This window comes from Helianthus annuus, chromosome 3, assembly GCF_002127325.2.
Source record: "Helianthus annuus cultivar XRQ/B chromosome 3, HanXRQr2.0-SUNRISE, whole genome shotgun sequence".
NCBI lineage: Eukaryota > Viridiplantae > Streptophyta > Magnoliopsida > Asterales > Asteraceae > Helianthus > Helianthus annuus.
Window position 1 is genome coordinate 165,991,633 of NC_035435.2, and position 18,442 is coordinate 166,010,074.

The 18,442-nt window shown below is 38.4% G+C and overlaps 1 protein-coding gene across 4 annotated transcripts; it reads right to left on the reverse strand.

Moving 5' to 3' along the window:
- Positions 1-181: 181 nt before the first annotated feature.
- LOC110930520 (lon protease homolog 2, peroxisomal) lies at positions 182-11,678 on the reverse strand. 4 transcript variants are annotated; one of them, XM_022173835.2, is made up of 17 exons: positions 11,371-11,678; positions 11,126-11,238; positions 10,408-10,504; positions 10,149-10,318; positions 9,337-9,428; positions 9,063-9,242; positions 8,896-8,979; positions 8,194-8,321; positions 7,511-7,712; positions 6,949-7,155; positions 3,550-3,680; positions 3,176-3,389; positions 2,397-2,708; positions 1,576-1,770; positions 1,238-1,483; positions 1,039-1,140; positions 182-528 (listed from the first exon to the last, which is right to left on the reverse strand). In XM_022173835.2, exons 1-17 carry the CDS (start codon positions 11,475-11,477, stop codon positions 445-447), a joined length of 2,664 nt encoding a protein of 887 aa, XP_022029527.1. In that variant the 5' UTR covers positions 11,478-11,678; the 3' UTR covers positions 182-444. The 4 variants fall into 4 exon arrangements, with proteins under 4 accessions (XP_022029527.1, XP_022029528.1, XP_022029529.1 ...); XM_022173836.2 differs by having other exon boundaries at positions 10,408-10,492; positions 11,371-11,578; XM_022173837.2 differs by having other exon boundaries at positions 9,337-9,446; positions 11,371-11,573.
- Between the last annotated feature and the right edge of the window lie 6,764 nt (positions 11,679-18,442).

Here is an 18,442-nt window from a genome sequence, read left to right on the forward strand (position 1 = left end):
TTGGTCCCCATGGTAAAATATTGGTGTCATGCATGATATTCGATATCTCATCGCGATTATTGATATTTCAAATATCAGTCCTTGACCGATATCTAATTTTTTACCGCATTAACTGCATAGTACACATTTAACACATAACATCGAGTATCATTCAGAAAATCCAAACAACAGCTTTTCAACCGAGATTTAAACACTTTCTGATTAAAAAGAAAAGTTATCGTTACACATTCAGAAAATGATACACTTTGTTGAAAAAGAAAACACAGAAAATAATTAATAATCGTCATGTTGCGCGTGATGAGCTTGAGGAGAGTTCAAGGATACATTTTGCCGAAAAAGAAAACGTGGAATAATTGTCATGTGGGACCGTTGCTTCCGAGTCTAGGAGTTAACCAGTCCGAAGATAACAAATTTGCTCGCTCAATTTGTATGTTAGATCAGTTTCTATAACTTTGAATGCTGTTTCAAGGGGCAGCCACCTTCAAAAGCTTGTTCAAGTACATCCTCCATTCTCTTAGCAGGTAGTATCTGTAAATATCAAAACAATCCAAATACCATTATGTTTTGATTTCAGAAGTCAAACTTTACCAATATCGAGTTTATAATACACACATTAACTTTTCAAGACACCATAACGCTTTGTTTTGACCCAAGAAGTCAAACTGTTGACTTATTGAATTTTTAATAAAGTGCCTGACTTTTCAAAGCATCACTGCACTATGTTTGACCTCATAAGTCAAACTGAAGTGGTTTAAATAGTCAAACTGTACCTATATAACGCTTTGTTTAACCACTTGGGGTGTCCCAGTGGCCAGCCTCACCCACCTCTTCCCAGAGGACCCAGGTTCGAATCCTGGCAGGCACACCCTCCAGGCTATCGCTTCCGGTTGGGTAGTAACCGCCAGGCAGCTATGGGGCTAAGCTAGCTTGTGGAGTGAGATCACTCCAGCGGTTGGGAGGACCGTGCAATACCCCCCCCCCCCCCCCCCCCCCCCTCTACGGAATAAAAAAATCAAAATATTTGTGGATTGTATTTACCTCCAAACTTGCAAGAACAGCTGAAGGAACTTCAGCCAAATCTTTCAAATTTCTCTCGGGTAGGATAACTCTCTTAAGCCCATACCGGTGCGCAGCCAGCACCTGTTAAAAAAAAGAACAAAACCGGAATCGAGTCGCTTATATAACTGTAGAAAAACGCGCAGGTTGGTAATCACGCAGTTAAAAAGCAGTTGCTAACCTTATCTTTGATACCCCCAACGGGTAAAACCAAACCGCGCAACGTCATCTCTCCTGTCATTGCTGTATCTGATCTGACCCTTCTGCGACTGAAAAGAGAAACAAGCGACGTGACAAGTGTCACACCCGCTGACGGTCCATCTTTCGGCACCGCCCCTGCTGGAAAATGTATATGAACATCCCTTCCTTCTAGAAGATTACTTTCTTCCACAACCGCCAAATTAAGTTCACTTGCCCTAGCTCTTACCTAATAATAAGAGTTAAAACGCATTAGCGGCATTCGACTTTAACTGCCACTTAAGGTGTATAAAAAGTTAAAAACTAATGAAGATAAGATACCCATGTGAGTGCTATCTGGGCTGATTCTTTGATGACATCACCCAGTTGCCCGGTGAGGTGTAGATCCCCTTTTCCCGGTGTTGCCGTAGCCTCCACAAACTGGACTTCTCCGCCAAACACGGTCCAAACGAGCCCAACAGAAACTCCGGGAGTCACTACCCGCTCAGCCGCTTCATTGTCGTCATACTTTGGAGGCTGCACCCAAATTAAGAAATCAAGAAAATGAGTAAACATACACTTAGACCATAGTTATTGATAGCGAATGGCGGACGATAGCGATAAGCTACCTATACGCTACGTAGCGATAGCGATGAAAAGGCGGGCGCTGTTCTATGTTTTAGCGACACACTAGGAGAACATTTTAGAAATATTTTATATGTATATTATATCCAAATAAGTTGTTTTATACGCTGTTTTATATGTATGCTTAACAAAAAACCTAAAATTATACTCTATAAAATCTCGCTATTTACATGTAGACAACCTTACCTCTACCCCGTAGGAATAGAGAATAGAGAGGCTGCTTCCAGTGAGACCCCCGGCTCGATAGTAGTTTTGCATCAAGCCTTGGACATAAGGCACATAACACTCAGCAATCGGGACAAAGACCGATTAGTGCATGTACCCTTTTGTCTTTCAGCTATCAACGCCACCACATGATGCATGATTAACCGTCCTCAGCTTTTAACGTTATTTTCACGAAATTAGTAAAATAACGTTAAAATTAGTGCACTTTCACTTTTGCCCCCCCGATGGCCCACACATATATACATTAGAGGTGGCAAGATGGGCAGGTTAAAACGGTACATTTTTTAACTTACCCCTAGTACTTTTTCGAGCATTTCTTCATCGACAATCAATGGAGACATAATCCTAAATACATTTGATATTTCATGATTGTTAACACCCATCGGTATGACTTCCATCTCCACTTCACCTCCTCCTCCTCCCCCTGTAGCGGAAATTCTACTTTCCAATAACGGTGAAGAAATCGGGTGGTTAAGCGGAAGACCATTATGCTCTTGCTCCGCCACTGCTACCGCTGCTGCACGAGCTAAAGCCGCTAGCTTTCTCTCCAGATTCCTCACACCAGCTTCTCTCGTGTATTGCTCAATAACAAGTTTCACCATTGCCTATCATGGTAATGGTTGAAAACGGGTCAAAGTATGTATATTTATTTGAAAATAAATTACTAAATTAAATATGTTTTGCATAATTTATAATTTTGCCTACATCACCTGCTAGCAATGTTTTGAGGACCTGACCTGTAAGGAGACCGGACGTCGAACCGGTCTCCTTACAAGTCCGGATCGGATGTAAAAACGGGTTATGCAGTAAATATTATAATACGTTAAATTTGAAAAATAATCAAAATCCGGTTCGACCACCCGGTTTTCAGGTTAGAACGCCGGTTCCCGGTCCAACTCAAAACCGGTCTGATAGGGTGAACCGGACAAGTTAGACGCCCGGTTCCGGTCCGGTTTTCAAAACATTGCCTGCTAGCCACATTCCCGAAATTGACCCATTTTTTCACATAATGGGTTGAAAATGGGACCGTTGCTGACATGAACATATAACAAAAATGAAAATCACTGCATACCTCGGGAAATTGAAGGAAATCAGAATTTAAGCCATGCTGATTAAGAACTCGTGGAATTAGATGGCGCATCGCGATTCTAAGCTTCTCTTCAGACGTATACCCCGGAAGCTCGATGACTTCCATTCGATCTAAGAGCGGCGGCGGAATTGGTTGTGCTCTATTTGCAGTGGCCACAAATATCACTTTTGATAGATCAAACGGAACATTTAAATAGCTTTAAAGTACAAATTAAGGAATTACGTATCGGAATAAAACGTTATAGCTATTTCCACATCTACAAAGATATAAGTCAAGCCAAAAGGAAACCGTTACGTATATAACATTTTGACACAATCAGTGACGACGTTAGCTAAAAGAATCAGATATAAGGATACTGATCATTGAATGTTTTGTTTTGTTCGGGGTCGAGAACCTCAAGCAATGCTGATGCAGGGTCACCGCGAACATCAGATCCCGTCTTATCAATCTCGTCCAGCAACATAACGGGGTTGCAAACAGCTACTTTCTAAAAGTCAAAACAATGTTAAAAAGTCAAAGTAATAAAGAAATAGATCACTAATATCATTTAACTCACTAACTCACTGAATATGCTTGGAAGAAAGACGGCAGGTTATAATATAATAGAGTTAAATGTCATTTTAGTCCCTGTGATTTGGGCCATTTTGCCAGTTTAGTCCAAAGGTTTCATTTTTCGCCTGTGGGTCCAAAAAAGTTTCACCGTTGCCATTTTAGCCCACTGGGTTAACTTCATCCATTTTTTTTGTTAACGAGTGTGACAACTCGAACTTTAGACTTACTTTGTGTAACGTATGTGAACGTGTTATGATTATACGGGCTTGATTTAAATGAACGTTATGTTATCATGTGCTACTTGTGCTGTGTTTACGTGAATTATATTGAGTGAATAATACTATGTGTTACATGTTTATGTGATTACGAGATATGGTTACTTAAACCGAATAGTAATTCGCTTACAAAACCCACTCGGTCCATTTAGTGGACTCGAGACCATGAGAAAACCCATGTGGGTTTCGGCCCACATCCCTTGTACGCATATATTTATACATGCACATCATAGGGTTTTAGTTTTTTTTACAACCTTTGCAACCAAGAGCACACACATACTCTCTCTCGATCGGAACCCAAGGCAGCCGACCCTCTCAAGTCTCGAAGTTTCTTGTAATCGGATCATCCCTCGTGCACACCCTAGAATCGGTTAGTGTTTATGGTTGGTTGTTTATACATGATGTCATATGATGATGTTTATCTCATGATAATCTAGGGCTATTGTATGTGATTGAAGATGTTCATGTAATCGGTTCATGTATAGATCTGATAGTGTTGTTATAGCTTAAACGGATTGATAATCATATTAACAGAAGTAATCACGCATAGGCTAGGGTGTATGTTAGTTAGAATCGGCTGGTTTGATAACCCGATTGCATGTTTGTTTGATTTAATTGCTATTGTTCTTGATGATAATAGGAAACTGTTTGAATGCGGTTGAAATTGGAATTAAAACTGATTTGATCTGTTTCTCCGAATTGCTGATTATGTTTGCTGAAATCACGGTGTTAATTGATGGAGATTAAGGAAATCAGTTACATACTCGGTTACGACACATGATTGCGAGTCGGGACCCTAGTTGCGAGTCAGGTTACGACTCGTAACCAAGCCAGCACAAGCCGAGACCATGGTTGCGAGTCCCGTTGCGACTCGTAACCAGACCATGATGAACCGAGATCACCATTGCGACTCGCAACCAGCTGTTGCGACTCGTAATCTCCGGTTGCGACTCGAGATCTCCGTTGCGACTCGAGACCACCATTTACACGCACACTGTTGGGCCTTCACTGTTACAGGCCCAATCTATTGAGTCCAACGATTGAATTTGTGGACTGTTTGCTATTGGACTTTTACTACTACAGGCCCAACTGATTGGGCCGGACACTTGGCTATTTGTTTAACTGTTTTGCTTTGGGCTGCTATTGGGATACGTGTTCATTGCCATGATCAATACGTGTTAGTAACTTACGTGTTTTATACAAACCTGACTTGCGTAATAACCATGATAGGACGTGAGTGACCATTTACTTGCTACTTGTACTTTCCGTGTATCTGCCGAGCAAACCAAGGTGAGTTCACACAGCCAAGGCATGGGATTCCCGGGTTGGGAATTGGGTTGGATATGTTATTGTAAAAGGAGTTACTCGTACTTACGCATATACCAGACTATAGACCATCGTCCTCAGGTTAGTCAGGACACGTTACGTAAAGCCTACGTAACCCAGTATATTTGCCATATGTCTCCCGGGTCGGGAGGACACGTTACGTAAAGCCTACGTAACCCAATACCATCTACTGGCTTCCAGGTCGGAAGGCCACGCTGCGTAAAGCCTACGTAGCCCCCACGCGTACCACTGTCCTCGGGGAAGGACACGTCACGTAAAGCCTACGTGACCCTGTACGTTTTCCTGTTCTCGGTAAAGAAGAACACATGGTCGGAAGTTAGTCTAGTAAGTACCGTTAATGAGAAGCCCTCATTAGTAAGGATAATCGTGGGAAGCCCCCACCTTTAGTACACACTAGTATGGGAAGCCCCCACTAGCTAAACTTATGCACTATGTTATGAACTTACTTTCTGTGAACTCGCTCAACTAGTTTGTTGATTATTTGCTGCATGCCTTGCAGGACCTTAGGTACATTAAGGAGCTTGCACAGGGAGGAGCAGGTCGTTGTGGGATACGGATCATGAACGTTATCTGAACTTATAATTATTTTGAGATACATTACTATGCTTCCGCTACTTAAACGATGTTGGTTTTGAAACATCAATCATGTCATGATGATTTACATTAATTTCTTTTATTATTGAATGCTATGTTTGATATGATTGATGGCTTGATCCTGGTCAGTCACGCTCCCAAGCGGTGGTACTCCGCGGGTGGATTTTGGGGGTGTGACAACGAGAACGGCAATTTGGTCATTTTATATGTAATTTTGTTAACTAGAAATGCAATTCGGCCATTTAAAATGACCGAATTGCCCTTCTCGTTAATAGAAAAAGTGGATGAAGTTAACCCAGTGCACTAAAATGGCGACGGTGGAACCTTTTTAGACCCACAGGCAAAAAATGAAACCTTTGGACTAAGCTGGCAAAATGGCCCAAACCACAAGGACTAAAATGGCATTTAACTCTAATATAACACTATGCAGTCAACCTCATTTATACCAACCACATATAAATATACCATATGCACACCAACTAACTCATGGTAGCATGAACTTCGGTAAATTAATATATTCTACCTCATATCAGTGTTGTAAGAATCGCTAGGCGCTAGTTGGCCGGTGGGGAACCGACTAGCAATTAATCAGATTGGGATTTTATATGTAATTTTCAGTTTTATATGTATATATACGCATTTTTATATGTAATTTTTTTAAGTAGACATGTTTTAACACCTTTTTCGACCCGTATTTTCAAGTAGATAGGATTAGCTACCGGAATTTACATGTTTTGGTCAAGAATCTGGCCAGAATTTGGCCGAAATCCCTAGACTGCCACCGATTTTTGTCCAATTAGGTCTGGATTTGACCATTGTTGACCGCCTACTGATTAATTGCCAGACTAGATAAAAATTACCCGGTGAACCTCCGACTAGCGATTAATCGAAGGCTAGTCGGGATTTTTACAACCATGCTTCATATAGTATGTCAAAGTAAATAGTTAAAATTGAAAAAAGAAAACGATATTCAAAATTCAATTTCACCTTTAGTCCATCAATAAGGCGCCCGGGCATACTTCCAATGTATGTCCTCCGATGCCCTCTAATGTCAGCCTCATCCTTCACACCACCAAGGGATATCCGTATGAACTTTCTACCCAGTGCGGCAGCTATAGACGACGCCAAAGATGTTTTCCCGACACCCGGCGGACCCACGAAGCATAATACAGGGCTTCTGGCATCTGGTTTCAGCTGCATTTCGATGATTAAGTTAGTTACTTCCAATCAAGTTTCGTCAATTAGGACTGGATTTGAACACTAATGACCGCCTACTGATTAATTGGCCGATTAGATAAAAATTACTTGGTGAACCTCTGACAAGCGATTATTCGGCGACTAATCGGAGGCTAGTCGGGATTCTTACAAGCATGGTTTTAAGGCTAGTTAAATAAGTTTGGTTGGACTGGGCCGATCCGTCAAACTTAATAGTCAATTTCTTTGACTATACAAAAGGATAACGTATGAAATAAGATTATAATAACTATACTGTGAAATAAATAAATAAATAAATAAATAAATAAATAAATAAAGTAGATAGATGGTCAACCTTGCGGACGGCTAAATATTCAATAATCCTTTGTTTGACTTTGACTAAGCCATAGTGATCACTGTCAAGCCGCTCTTTTGCGGCTTTTAGGTCTAACTCAACTTCTTCACTGGTTGTCTGCCATGGCAAATCGGCAAGAAGCTCAAGGTAAACACGAGAGCTATTATACCCGGGTTGCTGCGGTTGCATTTTTTTCAGTCTCCTGATAAAATAAAACATGTAAATAACATAATTCATGAAAAAAAAAAGAGTAAAATGCCATGTTCGTCCCTGAGGTTTGGCTACTTTTGCGACTTTCTTCAAAGGTCTGTTTTTCCGCATCTGGATCCAAAAGGTTTAAAATCTTTCCATTCCATCCATTTTTTAACGTTAAGACAGGGGTATTTTCGTCTTTTTAGACATTTTTTTTTGTGATGATTAAAGGGTTTGGGTGGGGAGAAAGTCAACAGAGGTGATCTTTATTTCTTATAGTGTACGCCCCTCATTTAACGGAGAAAAATGAACGGAGTTAACGAGAAAATGGCAAGATTTCAAACCTTTTGGATCCAGATGCGGAAAAACAAACCTTTGGACGAAAGTCGCAAAAGTGGCCAAACCTCAGGGACAAAAATGGCATTTTACTCAAAAAAAAAAAAAAAAAAAACTAACAAGAAATATTAACTGTCAAGATTAAACAAAACTACCTTAATTCCCTTTGTGCATGCTTCCAGATATTTGGAGGCATTCCGGCATCTTGCATCTTTCTTTCAAGGGCTGCCACATCATCATCTTCATCATCGTTGTCACCAAGCTCTTCTTTAATAGCCCTCATCTGATTCAAATTCGATAATTACAAAAACAACTTTAAATACTAAAACCGGTTTATAAAAAAATCTATGTTGTCAAAAGCGCAAAAGCACGCGCCCGGGCGCAGCGAGGCGCACCTATAGCGCCTGGTGGTAGCCTAGGCGCAAAAATGGGATTTTTTGAAAAAACGGTGCTAAGGCGCAAAAAGCGCGCGCCTAGGCGCAAAAAACGTTGTTGAGGCGCAGGAAAAAAAGGTTAAAAACGAAACCGAGTGCGTGCAAAAACTGCCTCACGCGGGCCCGGGTTTTCGGAGCTGCATGCGTGTGGGCACGCATGAGTTCAACCAAATTCCAGCTCAGAAACTCATTTTCGGAGCTACATGATCTTAAATGGCATATATAATAGTTTTTTTAATTTTATATGTGGAATGAAATCTTATTTATTTTCAAAGCATAACATATTTTTTATATTTTTTTTCTCTAAGTGCGCTTTTTTTAAAAAAAAGCCCACGCTTTTTTTGCGCCTTGCGCCTAGGCTCCGGGCGAGGCCGACGCGCCTCGGCTGCGCCTTGCGTCTTTGACAACATAGAAAAAAATTACCTGCTGGCGTAGAAGATATTCCTTTTGTGATTTAGACAGCTGCCCTTCCACCTTTTGCGTAATTTTTTCCGCCACACGAATAGACTGACACAAGTAATAAAAACGTCATCGTAGGACTCGTAATTACTATTTACAAAAAGTAAAAAAAATGAATATATCAAACATACCTGTAAATGCCGATCAACTAATTCCGTGGCTTTCGAAAGCCGTACTTTTAAATCAACAGAATCTAGCATAGACAGTTGCTCTTCAAAGCTAATCTCGAAACTAGCGACGAATATATCGGCCAGTTTGTGCACGGGAACGGTCTCGAGAAGAACTTTAGTTCTACCCCCGGTTTTTTGTTTCTACGCCAAAAGTCATGCAGTTTGTATAACATTATTTTCAAATAAAAAAATTTTAAAAATTTTAAAAATTTAAAATACCATTTATTAATTATACCTGCTCAAGAACGGTAATAAGCTCCATGGCGGTTAGTTTAAACTGACGCGACAACGCGATGTAGTCCGCATCTTGTTCTATTTGCTCCATCTCTAATCAAGATTAGAAAACTGTTCACAAATCCATTTTGACGCTTAATTTGAAAGTTAAAGTTAAAGTTAAATCCCTCAGTTACGAGTGACATAAACTTAAGCGCTTAGATTTAGGGCTGCAAACGAACCAAACGTTCGACGAACAGTTTGTGAACCGTTTGGCGGGAAGTTCGTTTGTGTTCGTTTGTTTATTAAACAAACGAACATGAACACGAACAAGAAATTTCGTTCGTTTAGTTAAATGAACAAACATGAACAGAGGTCGTGTTCGTTCGGTAATGTGTTCGTTTGTGTTTGATAGTTCATTAGTTTTTTTAGTTTTTATATTTTTTCAAATACTTCAAAATTCCGACAAATTAAATATCTAATAAGTGTCAGTGTATTATATATTCTGTTCATCAACAACTGTTTGTGTTCGTTTGTTTCCATTTGTGTTCATGAACATTAGTTTGTGCTCATTTGTGTTCGTCAACGTTCGTTTTTGTTCGTTGCCTAAAATTAACAAACAAACACAAACGAACACGAAAAAATTCATTTCTATAACAAACGAACACGAACATAAAATCTTGTTCGATAAGTGTTCGTGAACGGTTCGCGAACACATATATTTCTTAACAAACGAACACGAACAAGGTCTTGTTCGTGTTTGTTCGGTTCGTTTGCAGCCCTACTTAGATTGCATAACATTCAATGATTTAATAATGTGGTTGTATAGAATACCGGATTTGGTCATGTCGATAGGGGAAATTCTTGCAGTGGTGTATGTGCCTCTTGTGTTGAGCTCCTGAACGTTAAATCGGCTCAAACCTTCTAGAACAACTATGTATGTTACTCTCCCGCTCGGTTTCTCAACTCCTCGTGATAAATGTAATGCACGCGCAGCAACTCCTCTTAAGAACAAATTTCAACTTTAGACGTAATCGAAAAGACATTTTATTATAATTTATGGTCGTAAAATAGCGAAACTTTTCATGCATACCTTGTATGCCAATACAAGGGCTCATGTTGACTTTTCCCGTCAACTTTGTTAGATTCCGATGCTTGATTCTTGGAGATTTTATCACCTGAATCAACCCCTACGTTTAATAGAACTAAAAGTTAGTTGCAATGAGGAGATGATCCAAGAGTTGACGGTTTCTTATATAGACCAACTCGATAAAAGGAAACTTTAAATGGGCATAACTTGGGCTACGATTGGAGTTACGGGGCCCGTAACTAGTGGATGGAAAGGTCTCGACGAGACGGATCATCTGCCCGGCTGTCGGACCCAAATTCCACCGTTTAGGGTTCCGATATTCCCAAAAAAGATTTTTCCCCAAATTTTGTAATATTCAATCTTTTACTTATTTTACGTCTTTATTTATATTTATACTTATAATTTCAATAACTTTGAGTTAATTTATAATTTCGAAAATTTAGCAAACTTGTCGAATTTATCAATCCACAAAATGGCACCTTATGTATTGTTAAACACATTCTGTTATCAGTTAGGGATAAACAGTGGCGAAGCTTGGCGTTTTCGACCGGGGGGGGGGGGGGGGGTGTTTATCAATTAGGGATAAACAGTGTCGAAAACGTATATACCCAAAAATTTCTATACGAAAACTACATATATAACACTACTGAGCGAAAAGCTCAGCGTCAAGTAATTACGCCACTAATTCCCAAAAAAAAACATAAAATTCATAACAATTCACCTTGTGTGACCACAGAACCAACTGCCATTGCTTCTGCAGCATCTCGAACCGGCAAAATACCAATCAATCCTTTCTCCTCCCTCTGCCACAGTTCTTGTTCCACCAATTTCACACTAAACCAAACCAAAACACCAACTAATCAAACAACCAAATCATAAACAACTAAAACCACTAACTCAACTAACTCCCACCAATCAAATAGTTACAACTAAACAATAAAACTGAGCTAGAAATTATAAAGATACCTGCTTGGAGAAGTGCATTGAATCCGAATAATTGCTCCAGGTAACAACACTTTGTTCCTGAATGGAAGAATCCCAATTCGGGTCGGAAGCTCCATGGGTTCCACCATCAAAAAGATTACTTTTTTTTTTATTGAAGTGGGTTTGTGTGATCTTGATTCTTGAGAGTGTGGCTGTGGGGGTGTGTGTATATATAATATGTATGTATGTATGTACAGGATTGAGAGGGGGGGGGGGGGGGATCAAAGATCAGTCAGTTTTCTGACAGCTTTGTGTTAGTTAGAATTTTCTTCAATTTCAATTATTGTAATTAACGCTATATATATATTAAATTTAAATGATTAAATCCTTGTTTTGTTGTTCTTTAGTCAAGCTAGGGGGTTAGAATCAATTATTAACCATCTAATCTAATAATTATTTGCTCCCCAAAAGGGATAGTTTTTTTTCCTTTAATGTGACTAAACTGATACTAGTACAACTCTATTTTCTCAACGTGTTACAATTAGGGATGAGCCTTTTTTCCCCACGTATCTGTACTCGTACTCGTATCAATTTTAAGTATTTGGTACATGTATTGGTACCTAGTTTTATTGATTTTGGTATTCGGTACTTTCAGTATTGGTACGGATACGGGTAAAAATGGGTACTGGTACCAAATTTTATGTAGACCTTTAAAAGTTTTTTTTTGTATTATGTTTTATTTTGTATTATGGTATTTATACTACTCGTATTGATTTTACCTATATTACTCATATCGTATTGGTACTGTATCAATTTTACCTATTTGGTACTAGTACTATATTGGTACTCATCTCAATTTTACGTATTTAGTACTTGTACATGTGCTCAAAAACTAAATAAAAACAAAATAGTACCAAAGCGGGTACCGTACCGAAATTACCCGTATCGTACCTATATATTTGGTACAGTATTTGGTATCCAGTTTTATTCAAATTCGATACCGGTACGGGTATGGATACAGGTAGTGTACCAATCCCATCTCTAGTTACAATAGAGTAGTCTTTCTACTTTAAGCTATAAAAAGTGTTGGTAACAGGACTAATGTTCGCTGAACAATATCGGTACCGTTATTTGAATTTTTGATTTTTGATTGATGTAAAACATGTGTCAATATTTTTTTGAACATATCTCTTTCTGTTACTATATCGAGTGCTAGAATCGTACCAGTACTAACAAGTTGAACTGATACTGACCGAAAGTCTGTTGTGAAGCACAAGAAATCCCACTAGTTATACACAACAATGGTGAAGCAAGTTCTAATATGAATCGAGTCGATTTGCTCAAGTGTGTCAATGATAGCTAAAAAAGAGTTTGAGGGAAAAATGTTACAATGTCATCAAACACTATTTCCAATGCATTCGTTGGTCTTGTTAGAAAATTTAGATTCTTATTGTCACAAATTGTTTTTTCAATTCTTTTAATGCAAAAAAGAATTGTTTAAAAATAGACGGAAGAAAAGTGTTTATAGTTTAACCTAAGTTCGTTTTGATAAATCGTGGTAGCCCATTTTGCCCATCTACCACAATTTAACTTCTTAACTACAAGAATGAATGATGGGCACACCTCACAGCTCACACCAACATCCAACATCTTCTAAAAAAATAGCTAGAGCATCTTCTTCCCGTCAGGACTTCTCATAAGGTTGGCTTGCCAAGATTTACCACCATGGGTGTAGTTGTCAATTCGTTAAAGGTGAGCTGATAGTGCCTATGTTTTGAGTCTTTTACATGCTCATTAAGGTCGGCGATCAGTACTCATTCGAGAAGTAAAAAGGATATCTTGCCCATGTTGGGAAAGTGTCGTATGCGCTAAAACACAGAAAAGAAAGATTCTTTTACATTAGAGAGTCGGTTATTTTAGGGGATATGTACATTAGAACAACCGTAGATTCCCACAAAGATGAGTTGTCAACGAAAACCCTATACCATAATGATTTGTATACACTTTTGTATGAACATCCAACAATAATCAATCCAATCCATGAAGTCCTTACGTCCTATGGCATCGCCAGGTGTGGAAACATCCCACATACAAGCTATTTTTTTTTTTTTTATAAATATGAAGATGTATCTACTCTTCTTTTTCCCTCTTAGTGTTGGTAAACTACTTCTTTTTGACACAATAAATTAATTAAAATTTAGTGTTGGTAAACTATTTTTTTTGCACAATAAATTAATTAAAATTGTAAATTGACATACATGCCCTTACAACAATATTAAATGAAACATTTCTATTGGTTTAAAACTTTATTCTTTATATTCTTACAAAAAAAAATTCTCATTTGAACCATCCACTATGTGTGTGTGTGTGTCAGGAGTCGGCTACAAAGTCCAAAACCCCTAAAAGTGTAAAAAGTGATGTGGCCTTTGGACTCGAATAATTTATGGATTCTTAAGGTTCGAATATGATGTTTTAGTAACTTTTACTATGTAATATGTGGGTTTATTTAATGATATGGCTCTGATCATCGAATATCTGATACTATGGTGTTTTATGTTTATTATAATGTGGCGTTTTATATTCATATATAGTTGTATGATAGTATGTTTGAAGTTTTTATAGACCACTAAGGTTCGAATATGGTGTTTTAATAATATTCACTTTATAATGTGTTGGTTTTGGGTGTTTTACCACACTCTTACGAAAGAGAGTTTGTTTTCTTGAATTTTACGTGAACTATATTCCTGTTTTTTTTTTTATCTATATACCCTTCAACATTTAATATTGGCACTTACAACACTTCAACTTTCTAAAAACTTTATAATAATTTTTGCGTGTTTAATTTTATGTACGCGTGGGTATAAATTCAAGTTGATTACGTTTTTTTGAAAATGGGTAGGTTCAGATATAATATGTTCTTTTTGTTTTTTTATGTACGTTTTCAGTTGATATACGTTTTGGCATAAATTTTGTTTTACAACAAGCCGGGTCAAATATAATACGTTTTCATTAAACTGTATAAATTCGACTTACATTACGTTTTGGCGCCACTGCAACGCGCGGTACCATTTTTAACTTAAAAACAACATAATTTTGTATTTATTTTTATGTACGTGTCGGTATAAGTTCAAATTGGTTTTCGACGTAAATTTCTTTCGCAAATAAGTCGGGTCAAATATAATATGTTTTCGTGCTTATTTTTATGTACATCTTCAGTTTATCTACGTTTTGATGTAACTTTTGTTTGAAAACGGTTCAGATCTTCACGATACAAATCCGAGTTACTTTAAATTTGGACCTACCACAACGCGTGAGAAATTTACTAGTTGTTATGACAAAAGAAAAAGGAAAAGACAAAGTCAAATGAACAATGTATACAATTTGATATATGCTTGTTTTATGATGGTGATGAGTGAAGAAAATTCCACAGATATATGTGGATGATAAGTGAAGGGTATTCTCGTCGGCCACGTGTGGGGCTTTGATCCTTGCTTTCCCCTCCTCGCTAATGATCAAGATCATTGTTGGACAAACATGCAAACAAACATTTTGATGTCTTTAGAGATATTACACAAACAGATGTTTTATTTTACAGCTTAAAACCAATCTGCATACTGAATAGTAACAGTAGTAAAATAAATATTATTATTTTATAGATCGATTTATTTAATATAAAACAGGAATATGGATAACTACAAATAAATGTAGAAAATGGGTATCTCATATATTGGATAAAGTCCTTATCCATCGGCATCTTCTACTTGTCTCAAATTTGGATTACTTTCATATGGTGTACAAATTTCAAGTTCTGTTATTTATTTATTTATTTATTTTTTTGAACAGAGAACTTCATTAGAAAAAAGGGCATGCCTCAAAACGAGGGCCACCACACCAAACAATTACATCATATACAAAGGATATCTAGACCAATCTTTCCATTTTATCGAACCAAACGACGATCTATTCCTTAACCATAAAAACGACCAGGACTTTATCAAAGCCAGCGCCTCAACAACCTTGTGTCTCACCTTGTTAAACACCTTATCGTTCCTCAGCTTCCAAATAACCCAAGCAGCGGTATATACAATTCCTCTAATCACCTTTTTCGACCATTTAGAACTAACCTGATCTGCTACTTCCAGAAGATCTTTGAAATCGAACACCAAGAGCATCGAGACCCGACACCACGATCCCACCGCCGACCAAACACCATGCGCAAATACGCAACCAGTGAAGAGATGGAGAACCGATTCATCACCGTCTTCGCATAAAGGGCAGGAAGCATCCTGAATATTCATTTGCCGTCTGATCAGCGCGTCTCTAGTCGGGATCCGGGCCATTTCTGAGCGCCACACGAAAATGTTCACCTTTATAGGGACCCAAGATTCCCACCTCATGACATGATCCCGCTTGACTTCTGTACCATCCTTAATCCATTGTTTAACGCTAGCTACCGACATCGAATCTTTCTCTTTCTCTCCCCAGAACCATGTATCCGGACCGCTTGTCAGATCAACATTATTAAGAATGAAGTCGACGTCTTGCATCTCAGAGATTTCCTCCACAGACAAAAGACACCGCTTCCACTCCGAAGCCAACCGCCATTCACCTCTTTCCCACAGCAACCTATCCGCAACCAAAACTTGTTTATTCTTCTCTAAAGAGAAAAGCCTAGGCCATCTTTCTTTTAGAACCGTCGAGCCCGCCCAACAGTCCGTCCAAAACTTAACCGAGCGACCATTACCCACTTTCACCGACAATAAATCTCTAAACGTCTTGCCATTTATAATCCTATTCTCAACCGTGTGAACCAAGGTATACCAGCAACCTGTGAATCGCCTATTAGCCGGCAAGAAAGACCACCTACCTCTTCCCCCATGTATCGCCTCCACAACCTTATGCCAAATACTTCCCGATTGAGTCTTAAACCTCCAAGCCCATTTGGCTAATAAAGCATAATTGGTATCCCTGAGCCTCGTAATCCCCAAACCACCATTTTTCTTAGATTTCGTGACCGTATCCCAGGCTACCCAACTCATCTTTTTATCCTCACCCGAGCCACCCCACAAAAAATTCCTCATAAGCTTCTCAATATGATTCTGTAACCGACACCGGGGCTCTGTAAAGCGAAAGGTAATAAACCGGAAGACTAGCTAGAACCGACTTAACCAATGTTAGTCTCCCCCCATCGATAAAGTGTTAGCCTTCCAAGAAACTAAGCGCCTTTTCACAGTATCCATAACCGCCTCCCAGTGGCATTTTTTGTTCATATTAGCTCCCACTTTTATCCCCAAATAATCGAAGGGGAATTCTCCAAGCCTACATCCCATAATCTCTGTCAACTCCATAACCTCTTGCGTATTGACTCCAATGCCATACAAAAAAGACTTCTTAAGATTAATTTTTAGGCCCGAGCACATATAAAAAACTCTAAGCAACCGAGTCGTTGTCACTATATTTTCTTTAGACCACTCCCCCAAGATCAACGCATCATCCGCATAAAGAAGATGAGAAAAACAGATACCTTCATTAAGAACCCGCATGTCTTTTATTTCCCCCAAATCACAAGCTTTTCTGATAAGACTTGAGAACGCTTCCATAACAATCAGAAAAAGGAAAGGGGAAAGAGGGTCACCCTGTCTCACCCCCTTCTGGCACTGAAAATCAAACGTCGGGGACCCGTTAACTAGAACCGCCGATCTCGCCGAAAGAAGAATCCCTTTAACCCAAAGGCACCATTTGCTAGGAAACCCCATTTGGTTTAAGACCAAAAGAAGGAACTCCCAATTTACATTATCGTATGCTTTCTCAAAATCAATTTTTAATAAGAAGGCTTTCCTCCCCGACTTCTTTATCCACCCAAATAACTCATTTATAATTAAAGGCCCATCTAAAATAAACCTGTTTTTGAGGAACGTCGTCTGAGTCTCTGAGATGATCTTTCCCATAACTCCCTTTATCCTTTCCGCAAGCACCTTAGAGATTATTTTACTAATGACTCCAATCAACGTAATAGGCCGATAATCCTTTAAACCAACCGGGGAACTGATTTTTGGAATCAAAGTAATAAAAGCTGTACTACAACCCCTACTAATCTCCCCCGCAGTGGCGGACCCAGGAATTTTTTCCTGGGGGTGCGGAATATTTTCAAAGATTTTAGGCCTCTAGCTCTATAAAAATATCGGTTTATAGCGGGTCGGGTCGGATCATGTAAGACAAAAGAACATCAAACTAAAATTTATAAATTATCAAAAACACGTCAAACATTATTACAAATTACAAACATATTTAAAATTGTGCCCTACAGGTTTTTTTTTAAATATATCCAAAATATCGTCTAAAGATACTAAACACACCATAAGTTCATTACATTGTACTCATTGTTCCTAGCACATATAATTTGCTCCATAAGTTCATAAAACAACACTAAACACTTAAACAAAATAAACAATCATGTTCAACCATTGCCCGTAACTTTCAATTATATTTTTAAACATTAAGCCCTAATATTAAATGTTGATTACTTGTAACTAATCATTTAAACAAACAAAGCTATAAATAAAACAACAAAATCATTTAACTACAAGTCTAGAACAACAAAAAAATCAAAAAAAATATAAAAAGATTAAACCCTTACACATCTATATTTTCTCCTAATCATCACATAAAACAAAATAAATAAATACATAAATAAACCATACTAGTTCTATATTGGAATTCTGACGTAATATGGGTCGGTCCAACCGATTTTGGGTTTTCCGGTAAAAAAAACCACCGGGTCGTGAGCAGTGGCGTCAAGTCGCTTGGAGTTTTTTTGGGGGCGGGATTTGGAAATGGAATGGGTGGATGGGTTTGTGTTATTTTATTTAGTTCAAATTTCTTTAGGTTGGGTTTAGGGTTGTGTTAATAAAAATTGATTGCAGATTGGCCTTTGATTGGATTAAATAATTAAGTGAATAAGTGGTTAATAATTATTTTTTTTTCTAAGTGGGGCGGTTGAAAATTTTCAAGGGGTGCGGGTGAAAAATTCCAAGGGGTGCGGTCGGGATTTCAAGCGAAAAATAACACTAAAAAATATTTTTTTCATGGGGTGCGCCCGCCCACCCTAGGCTTA

What these genes read in the sequence shown, in the direction of transcription:
- LOC110930520 (XM_022173835.2), bottom strand. Translation starts at nt 11,477, where the DNA reads ATGGTGGAACCCATGGAGCTTCCGACCCGAATTGGGATTCTTCCATTC. An exon ending in TATCGACATGACCAAATCCG is followed by an intron (nt 9,429 to 10,148) that starts GTATTCTATACA and finishes AATCTTGATTAG; the next exon opens with AGATGGAGCAAATAGAACAA. An exon ending in CATGCACAAAGGGAATTAAG is followed by an intron (nt 7,713 to 8,193) that starts GTAGTTTTGTTT and finishes TTATTTTATCAG; the next exon opens with GAGACTGAAAAAAATGCAAC.